The 11,019-nt window shown below is 41.6% G+C and overlaps 1 protein-coding gene across 1 annotated transcript; it reads left to right on the top strand.

Moving 5' to 3' along the window:
* The first annotated feature begins 215 nt into the window (after nt 1–215).
* On the top strand, nt 216–8,490 carry LOC121867528. Its single transcript, XM_042367515.1, has 3 exons — nt 216–863; nt 3,746–6,636; nt 7,897–8,490. The coding sequence occupies exons 2-3, from the start codon at nt 3,857–3,859 to the stop codon at nt 8,015–8,017; spliced, it is 2,901 nt and encodes a 966-aa protein (XP_042223449.1). The 5' UTR covers nt 216–863; nt 3,746–3,856; the 3' UTR covers nt 8,018–8,490.
* The last annotated feature ends 2,529 nt before the right edge of the window (nt 8,491–11,019 follow it).

The raw sequence follows: 11,019 nt of genomic DNA, 5'->3' as shown, positions 1-11,019 counted from the left end.
CACCATCCATGCCACAGTAACACCATCCATGCCACAGTAACACTATTCATGCCACAGTAACACCATCCATGCCACAGTAACACCATGCCAACACCATCCATGCCGTAACATCATCCATGCCACACCATACACCATTCATGCCACAGTAACATCATCCATGCCACAGTAACACCATCATGCCACAGTAACATGCCATTCATGCCACATTAACACCATCCATGCCACAGTAACACCATTCATGCCACAGTAACATCATCCATGCCACAATAACACCATTCATGCCACAGTAACATCATCCATGCCACAGTAACACCATTCATGCCACAGTAACACCATTCATGCCACATTAACACCATCCATGCCACAGTAACACCATTCATGCCACAGTAACATCATCCGTGCCACAATAACACCATTCATGCCACAGTAACACCATCCATGATACCTACAGTATATTGACTAGTAAAGGCTCTTTTTTTTTTTTACCATAAAAGATTTAATGGATACATAGTGCGTTAAATAAACGGCTATGTGGAATTTGTCTTATCTACGTGGCGGCATTCAACGTGCTGGTAGCCTATCTAATCAACGGTAGAGTGAGTTGAGCAACGCCCCACGGCCCGCGCTTAACGCTAACCAGTCATGAGAGACGTCACCACTATCCCTCGCCTTTTCACCAGAGCGGCGTGTTTCAACTTTGCCAACTTCATATTACCATGTACCGTCACCACTACTGACAGTGTAACTCACAAAATATCTGGCCTCGAAAAAGTATTTCTAAGGCCAATTTAACACAAGGGACGGTGGTTCAGGGGGCGTGAGGTCATGTACACCCAGGAGGGAGGTGGGAACTGATATTGAAGGTAAGTGCACTCGCCGCTGTAGAACATATTTCTGCCTAACCAGAATCATAGAGCCTGTAGGACTAAAAATAGAAATAAACTTCAGGTGAAGTATCTTCACTCATTACGTTATTTTAGTTCATCCGGTGGGAAATATTTTGTATAGCATTTTTGCCGTTTACCGGCATGTTTTAATGTGTGATATATATTTAACCCAGGCTGATACCCCGCTGCCGCAACTATATTCTGCATAGATAACGGGTAACGCCAGGTGAATGCCGAAATCTGAATGGCCAACCTTTCTGAGCCGATGTGTACCTTTTTGCTGATGATATGGAGAAGTTCGACACATTGAGTCTGACCTGGACCATATTCATCCTCAAATGGACTGTCACAACATCCAGATGGTTACTCTGTTTTTCACTTAAACAATTGTAAGGTGATGACTATATGAAGATCAGCATTAAGTGCTATAATTATGAAGAAAAAGAATGAGCTAAAACGAAGTGCAGGAAAGACTTGTGTGTGACGATTTATAGTACGTACCGCACCACTAGCTATGGTCCTGGCCTGAGATACATGTGGGAAGGATGTTATCCAGTGTGACCCTACCAAACATCGCAGGTATCCTACTGTACTAACACAGTGACACTGGACTATAAACTTCATAACAAAATTACAAAGAAAAGACCAACCACCCAAACGGCTAGTAAACTGATAAGCGGCGAAATCATAAATTATAAACGATAGACTTAACAAGGCTGGTGAGCAAGATGATGGATCTGGTCCAGCTGTCACTGACTCAAATGTGCAAACTTTTAGTTGGTTGTACAAGGCAGAGCTCCCCGGAGCCTTACTATGAAGGACGTCCACACGATTGAGTTTTTAGAAGACGGCGACAAAATTGTTATTCGAAGAAAACACGCACCTCAGCTCAAACATGTACACCACTAAATAATTATTCGGCACCCGTGTCCTATTGTATCACGCCGTAAGGGTGCCGCATAATTTTTTACTGGGTGGACATTAATAAAGAAGTATTATGTACAGTAATGTTGTACACCAAACATTACTGTATACCCACTAAAAAATTATTCGACACCCTTACGACGTGATACAATATAACACGGGTGCCGAATAATTTTTTAGTGAGTGTACATAGATAGTGTAGGTATACAGCTCAGCATGTGTATCGACGATGTAAATATACAGCTCATCATGTGTATAGACATTATAGGTAAACAGCTACGCTTATGTAAAGACAGTGTAGGTATAAAGATCAGTATGTATTTAAAGAGTAGGTATACAGATCAACATGTGTATAGAGCCTATAGACAATGTAGGTATACAACTCAGCATGTATATAGATAATATAGGTATACAGCTCAGCATGTGTATAGACAGTGTAGGTATACTGCTCAGCATGTACAGTATATAGACATCATAGGTCTACAGCTCAGCATGTATATAGATAATATAGGTATACAGCTCAGCATGTCTATAGACAGTGTAAGTGTACAGTTCTGCATGTATATAGACAATGTAGGTATACAGCTCAGCATGTGCATAGACAGTGCAGGTATGCAGCTCAGCATGTATATAGATAGTGTAGGTATATAGCTCAGCATATGTATAGACAGTGTAGGTAAACAGCTCAGCATATGTATAGCCATTATAGGTATACAGCTCAACATGTATATAGACATTATAGGTATACAGCTCAACATGTATATAGACATTATAGGTATACAGCTCAGCATGTGTATAAACAACGTAGGTAAAGAACAATATATGTGTTCTGTACATACACCGTGCAGGTACTTTTTACTTTTATTCTCTTCGCCACCTATCGGCTCGTGTACTAGGCATGCACTGGCTCCTGAATGTATCAGAACCCACTCCAGTGTTGGTCATTTCTGGTCTTGAAAGAACTCACACTCGGTGCCGTCACAACGCTCTCCGGTAAATTGTTCCAAGAGTTCACAATTCTCACTTCAAAAAGATCAACCTTGAACTGTGAGCCCTTGTGAGCCCTTGTGGGGCGGGCGTCCACCAGCTCCAGGTATGGATACTCGACTGCGTAGTGCCCTTTGAGATGTTTATACACCTCAATTAGGTCCCCCTTTGCCTGTCTGTAGTATAAGCTATGCCGTTGCATGCGTTCTAATCTCTCTGGATAACTGAGTTAGACTTATTCAATCAAGTGACAGCCCCTAGCAAATCTCAGGAACCAGACAGACAGTACTGAAGGCGGGGAAACACCTCACTCATGAAGATCGTAAGTAGGTCTTATAAGAAGGTCGTTCAGATATCTAGACGAACTGATCGACCTTATAAGCCCTACTAGTTTAGTTGCTTGATTCACCTTCTTTTCACAATGGCCCGAGAACTTCAGTTCATTGTCAACATACACACTTAGGTCCTTCTCGCATTCGGTCTCCATTAATGCAGCAGTTTCTTCGTCCTGTTGGGACATAGCGCCTCCTTACAATTGGTGCGACCCAGGTGCACCCTCTTACACTTCGTGACATTGAATTTTAGAAGCTATTTCTTCGACCACTCTTGAAGCTCACAGAGATCTTTCTGCAGCTCTTCGCAGTCTGTTTGGTTTTTAATTTCCCTGGTGAACTTGGCATCGTCGGCAAACATTTGTATGGGCGAGTGTATAGCTTCCGACATGTCATTTATGAAACAAACAAACAAAAACGGGCCCAATACACTGTCATGTGGTACCTCTCTTTCACGGGTACATATGATACAACCAGTGTACAGTACCTAGACAGTGCGGGTATATAAACAATGATAAAAAGTTAGGGAATTCGACCAAGAGTTAGCCAACAATGACACCATATATAATAACTCTCCTCACCATGAATCCAACTGAACACTTGCTTTACTTACAGATGTTATGGAAATGACCATGACTGACAGGTGAGCAACACGGGCAGCAAGAATAGAAACATAAGCAACAATAGAAGAAAGGTGCAACAGGAATATCCACAACGGTAGTTAAGATGGACTTTGTGAGCTGGGTGGTGGAGGGTGGTCCTTTAGTGGCGGTGTTCCTGCTGGTGACGCTGATGCCTCTTACCCCTGCCCTCACCACCATTACCAATTCCCTCTCCACAGTCACCCACTCCCTCACCCCCGCCCTCACCACCGTCACCCACTCCTTTATCCCCCAGCATGCAAACAAACTATACAAGAGAGTGCAAAAGGCTGGCCAAAAAATTGTATGTGATGTTGTGCGAGAAATATACGCGAGTGATCGGATGAACACTGCAAATGGAATGATACCTGTTGCTGAATACTGCAAATTGATAAACATCAATCCAGTGTTTGACGAGAGGCATCAACATATCTTGATGTGCAACATGATGGAAACCGACTTTGATGTTTTCTTCGGTTATGATGTTCTGAGTAAAGTGTGTGTCCATGTGTATGATGAATTGAGTGCTGAATGTAACGATGATATCAGCAAACTGTGCGAGTTAGTGGTCGAAGAAGTATCAAGTAAGACTGATATATCGTCAAGTGTGGAGAGCCTAAGGCGCACGCAAAGAGATATTTATAAATGCATCAGTCAAGTTCTCCAAAAAGATTTTAGTCAAAACCTAGCAGTAGCAGAAGCGATGCTAAATTATATTTTAGAGACAGATTTAAAGTGTAATGAGATATATATAGCAGAGGAAAGTGGCATTTCAATATCTAACAACACATCTCCACTGGTCAGTAAGTGTTACTGGGAACTGTCTGAACGTTACGAGAAACTGGGAGACCTCAACCCCCGCACCTGGATGACCAGAGAAAATGACGCCACGATCAAAGATTCCAGTGTCGAATATTTCCAAACAGAGAAAATATTCACGCAACTGAAAATTTTGGAGGGCAAGAGAGTAATTGATATGAAAGATCTTCTAAGTGTAACGAGGAAGGTGTATGGAGAGGTGAAGGTTCCTAAGGCGCTGTTACTCCATGGTCTGGCTGGATCAGGCAAGACCTCCTTGTGTCGCTACCTCGTCCATGACTGGCGGAAGGGAGGGAAAGAGATAAGCGCTCTTTGTCATTTTGATCTTGTTTTCTTTGTGGAAGTGCGTAGAGTCCGTTCAAATCGTCTTAGAGAATTTTTTAGAGATGAGTTAATGCCAACTACCTGCATAGGACTGGAGTCTGAGAACATCATCCCAGCACTGAAGGAACTAGACATAATCTTCGTCATCGATGGTTACGATGAAACGGATAAAGTTTCCTCTGAACTTTTGGAAGACATTTTCGCCAAATTTGGGGAGAAGCGCATTATCATGACCACCCGACCTGAGCTACACATGGATGCTGTTTGCATGGCGAGGAGACATGAGGTTGATTATATGTCTCTGGAGGTGTGTGGGTTTGATGTTGACAAGTGCCAGGAGTTCTCAAAGAAAGTATTCAGTATTATGGAAGAGAATGAGACGGAATGCAGTAACCAGACAAGAGAATTCTTGGAGTGCATCCACGAGCGTGGGAAGCTCTTGGGCAAATACCTGACACTTCCATTAACTACAGCTCTACTCATACTAAGTTGGAGACATAATCCCGAAGTTGTGAACCCGTCGGCCACAGCCACACGCATCTACCAGGAATTTTATCATCTTCTCCATAAAAAACTTGCCGAGCGCTTGAGTAAAGACTTCATTGGTGTCAGCGAGCTGCCGGACATACTGGACGGTTTATTGCTCTGTCTTGGTGAGCAAGCTTGGACTATGGTTAAAGAAGAACTATCCACAGTACCAGATACCCTCCAAAAGAAGATCGAGATTGAATGTGAAGCGAAGAGAATCAAAGTAGTTGAATTACTGTCAGGCTTCCACATGTGCCATCTGCCTGACGACCCTGATGTGTGGAAGCTGAAGGTGGCCTTCCTGCACAGCTCTCAGAGGTGTTATTTTGCTGCCACGTTCCTGGCTCACTGTCTGCATAAAAAGTTATTGAAGATTCAGGATATTGGAAATCAAGTAAATGCTTGCCTAGGTCTTGAGCAAGTCCTCCTGTTCCTGACGGGTCATTTAGCCCTCCAGAACAACCTTGCCACTTCGACAGTCAATGATATTTTTAATGTCTTAAAGAAAATCGATTTTGATCCCCAAAACTTTGATTTTTGGTGGCATATGTTTGTGGAGAGTCATAGACACCCTCAGGTTGGTGCAATTATTGCCAGGGATAAACTTCCACATAAACATTGGCAGTTGGACGATGCGAATGTCGTCTCAGCTCTCAAACTTCTCAGTTTTACCCCAGTTCGACTCATGAGTCTTTCAATTGACATTCCCAGCACGAAGGAGCCTCACGAAATCCCTAGTTTCCTCCAAGTGCTACAAGAAGTGGGTCAACACCTGAGAAAACGACAAAAAAAAAATGTAAAAGTGGAACTGCATCTTCGAAAACATGTTATGTATGACCAAAAGACCTCTGACGACTTTCTGCGGGCACTGGAATCCTGGAGTGACCTGACCAGCTTTAAAGGAAGCTTTGGAGAGCAACCAAAAGGAGAGGAGCTATTGGTGGGCAGCTCCAGTCTCAGGACAATGCAGATCAGGGTAGCCACCTTAGGAGCCTTTACATCTCTCAGCAACGGCCTCCGAAAGATTTGCAAGAGCGTCAGAAGTCTCCACGTCACCTTGGCTCTACTTCATGACTGTACAGTGGAATCACTCTCGGAGCTGAGGCACAACGGGAACTTGGAGCTCACCCTGATGGCCATGAAGGACCGTCAGAAGGAGTGGCTGGTGTCAGTCGTTAAAACAGTAGGAGGAAGGTATATGATGGCTGTCGGTCCTACTACTTTGACATACTCGTATCATTAACCATCAGGTGCAGCAATTAAGTTACATTAGGTTACTTTATAATTATTTCATCCTGCAAATTATGACGATCATCTGAAGATTAGCCCCAGCTTATTTCACCTTGATTAATCAACCTAACACTAACCTAGCCTAACCCAACCCAACCCCCCAAGTAGCGTTAAGGTTGGTTATTCGATATTATTATCGTTTCGGTCATCCAGTGAATTTATATTTTTCGAGTATTTTAACCGATAAAATTACCAAAAATATTATTTGTTCAAAGTGGGCAGGGCTTTGAAGTAGAGGGAAAATGTGGGGAACAATACAATAAAAATAACACCAAACAAACCTTTCAAAACTTTACTAAACGTTTCCTAACTTGTAACAAAGTTAAGAATCACTTTAGAGTTTATGGGTCCCCCTCATCTGAACAATGAAAACAACACCAGCACATACTGAAAATAAAAAAAACACCACCACTTACTAAACACCGAAAACATGAATATGGCAAGATTTTTTATAATTTTAATATTTTTAAAGGTTAGGAAATGTTAGGTCAGTTTTTCAAAAGTTTGTGTAGTGTATTTTTAGTATTTTATCCCACATTTTCCCTCTACTTCAAAGCCCTGTCCTCTTTAATTTACAAGTAATATTGTTGGTAATTTTATCGATTAAAATACTCGAAGCATAAATTTCCGACGGAAACGCTAAGAAAGAAAATCTCTTAAAATTGTCCAAACTACTGATTCCAAAATTTGAAATCCTAAAATTTGCTATATAACAGAAACAATAATTTTACCAGTTATTCTTCGGGAGAAACAAGCTGGGTGATCTTCAGGTGGTCTACGCACGCTTGCTGGGTGGAACACATAATATGACAGGCATTAAATCAATTATCGTTAAGTACCTGACATCCATTAGTCAGTTAAATTAAACATAACATAGCATAAAAATTATTCACTTTAACTTCATACGTTTATTTAACTTCATTTAGCAAACAAAGCAACAAGTATAACAGTCTTTTCTCATACATTCTCTACTTTAATTTTTTATCTAAGTGAACGTTTTTAGTTAAGAATAAATTATCTATTTGCGTTGAATAAATTTAAATCAGCTTATTAATAGGGTTTGATTTAGCTCTGTATAGTTGGAAATGGAGTGAAGTTAAGTTAGATTTAATTAACTCTGATATGGTTAGTGTTTGTGATGATGTTTCTCTTCCCCTAAATTAGAGGTGGATGCTGGCGCTTGAATCTACAGGACAGCGAGATGACCTACGGAGGCGTTGAGTGGGTCGTCACGCAGCTCAAGGGATGCATCCACGACAAGATATCCATCGAAACTATAAGCTAATGAGATACTGATATCGAAAGAGTTTATTTAGCCAGAAAAATACAGATACAGAGTGGATAATAATAACAATATTAACATGGCTGAACCGGTAAAGAGCATGAGTTCTCTTGAAGGCACCTGATATACTGTATATTGTGCATTCATCTCAAGGAAATATCATGTAACATTTAGTATCATCTGGAATAGTACCCATAGCATGGTGATAGAAAGAACACATCAGAATGTTACCACGGTTATCACTTCGCTACTTATTTTTTTTTTTTTTTTACATCTATATTAGAATATATACATATTTTACAGTGGATTTGATATCTGGGTTGTATTAAGGTGGAACAAGAGGACAAAGATGTCAGTATGTCTTGTCGGCAAATATGATAATTGCAATGATAATATCTATCTACTTGACAATTTCTGATATAATGGTTTTGGTGGCATCTTCGTGGTGTAGATTAAGATAATCTTTTTTTTTCTATTTTTAATTTACTTTTACTTTTATTTTTTCGCCCCTCCCCTAGGCCCCCTTGTGGGTCGATGACCTGTGCCTTGGTTGGCTATTCCCTGTAAAAAAAATCCTTTTTTTTTAGAGATGATTTAAAGGAAGAGAGCGTAGTCTTTGGTCGGATGGGTGGAGCGCACCAGGGTGGTCTTAGTAGCTCTGGCCCTCTGGGTGTCTTAAGGTGTATCTCTGATTATTCCGGAACTGGAAATAATTATTGTCAATCAAGTGATTGACAGATTTGTAAACAAATAGAACACAACAGTAGGTGCTAATATCCTCGTGTTTAATAACTTCAATTTAGCAAATTGTTCAATAGTATGATCAGTTTTTTTTCAAGTAGGTCATTGTCTTCACAACTCTCTTCTGTGCAGTGATCAGGGGTTGTGTTTTTGTAGAGCCAGAGGCCTTCATAGTGTGTGACAGTGCATCAAGTGTTGGTAAAGAAGATTATAATATGTTTTCTTTCATTGCTGCAAGAGTGAGTGACTGTCGAGTGTGATACATGATACCGCACTGTTTATTGACTTTACTGTGAATGGCTTGTATGTGGTTTCTCCAGTTAAGTTTCTCATCAACAATAACCCCAGGAAATTTAGTATTTTGTTCACGTTTGAGAACTGTATTACTAAGGTACAGGGGGTCCAAGTCTGGGGATAAGTTTTTCCTTCTGTGAAAGATTGTGTAGTGGGTTTTTTCGAGGTTTCAGGTCAATTTATTACGTGTTACTCAGATCCTGACTTTAGTCAATTCAGTGTTCATAGTTCTCGTCAAGGAATGGAAATCTGAGTTGCTGGAATAGAGATTACTATCGTCTGCATATAAATTACATTTGACGAATGTGCTGGAGTGGACTATATCATTTATGTACAACAAGAACAGTACAGGACCGAGAATGGAAACTTGAGGGACGCCATACAAAATTGGTGAAGAGTCAGATAGATGACTATTATCAAACGATGAGCAAGACAGGAGGATGTATGCAAGAGCCAGAAACCAAACAAAGATAGAGTGTAGGAGGGCTGAAAAGGAGTTCCAGAGGCTGGTTGCAAGCGAGGTCAAGTCAAACCCAAAGGCGTTTTACCGCTATGCAAAGTCGAAATTGAAAACGCGAGTAGGAGTATCAGACCTGAGGCTGGTGGATGGTAGTTACGTAGATTCTGACCAGGATAAAGCTGAGGCATTGAACAGCTTCTTTTCCTCAGTGTTCACAAGAGAGGATGCAACTAACCTTCCTGCGTTTGAGGACAGACGGTTCGACACAGCACTGATCCACATTGTGTTCACAGAAGAGGGTATTAGAAATAAACTGTCCAGGCTAAAGGTCCATAAGAGTCCCGGACCTGACATGGTGCATCCTAGAGTGCTAAGAGAGCTGTGCAACGAGCTTGCAGAGCCCCTGAAGATCCTGTTTTGTAAATGCCTGGATGAACAAATGGTCCCCAGTGAATGGAAGGTGGCTTATGTGAGTCCTATCTTCAAGAAGGGCGATCGTCACTCCACGAACAACTATAGACCGGTGAGCCTGACCAGCATGATATGTAAAGTACTTGAGAGTATTATCAGAGATGCCGCAATGGAACATCTAATACGAAACAACCTTGTAAAAGATTGCCAACACGGTTTTATGCCGGGGCGCTCCTGCTTAACACAATTGCTCATGGTATTGGATATTTGGACCCATATTCTGGAACGGGGTGGTAATATCGACAATATTTACCTAGATTTTGCCAAGGCTTTCGACAGTGTACCCCACGAAAGGCTGAAAATCAAACTGGAAGGGTACGGAATTCGGGGAAATGTCCTAGCGTGGATTGAAGACTTTCTACATGACCGCAAGCAGTGTGTGGTGATTAATGGTACGAAATCGTCATCTGTACCTGTCACAAGTGGGGTACCACAGGGCAGTGTATTGGGCCCGCTGTTGTTTGTTTGTTTCATAAATGACATGCCTGACGTTGTACACTCCTCCATACAAATGTTTGCCGATGACGCCAAGTTATTTCGGGAAATTAAGAACCAAGCGGACTGTGAAGAGCTGCAGAAGGACCTCTGTGGGCTCCAGGAATGGTCGAAGAAATGGCTGCTGAGATTCAATGTCACGAAGTGTAAGAGGATGCACCTGGGGCGTACCAACGGTAAGGAGGCGTATCATATGTCCCAACAGGATGAAGAAACTGCACTATTTGAGACCGAATGTGAGAAGGACCTAGGTGTGTACAGTATCACGCCGTAAGGGTGCCGAATAATCTTTTAGTGGGTGTACATGTATGTATCGTGCATGTGTGTGTGTGTGTACTGTATACCCACTAAAAAATTATTCGGCACTCTTATGGCGTGATACAATAAGACAGGGGTGCCGAATAATTTTTAGTGGGTGTACATGTATGTATCGTGCATGTGTGTGTGTGCGTGTGTGTGTATACCCACTAAAAAATTATTCGGCACTCTTATGGCGTGATACAATATGACACAGGTGCCGAATAATTTTTTAGTGGGTGTACAT

This window comes from Homarus americanus, unplaced genomic scaffold, assembly GCF_018991925.1.
Source record: "Homarus americanus isolate GMGI-L3 unplaced genomic scaffold, GMGI_Hamer_2.0 scaffold23598, whole genome shotgun sequence".
NCBI lineage: Eukaryota > Metazoa > Arthropoda > Malacostraca > Decapoda > Nephropidae > Homarus > Homarus americanus.
This window is presented reverse-complemented; position numbering and strand designations above follow the sequence as displayed.

Excerpts from the sequence above, each read along its gene's own strand:
- LOC121867528 (XM_042367515.1), top strand. The coding sequence starts at position 3,857 with ATGGACTTTGTGAGCTGGGTGGTGGAGGGTGGTCCTTTAGTGGCGGTG. Across the intron at positions 6,637-7,896 it reads GTTAAAACAGTAGGAGGAAG|AGGTGGATGCTGGCGCTTGA; the intron begins GTATATGATGGC and ends CCCCTAAATTAG.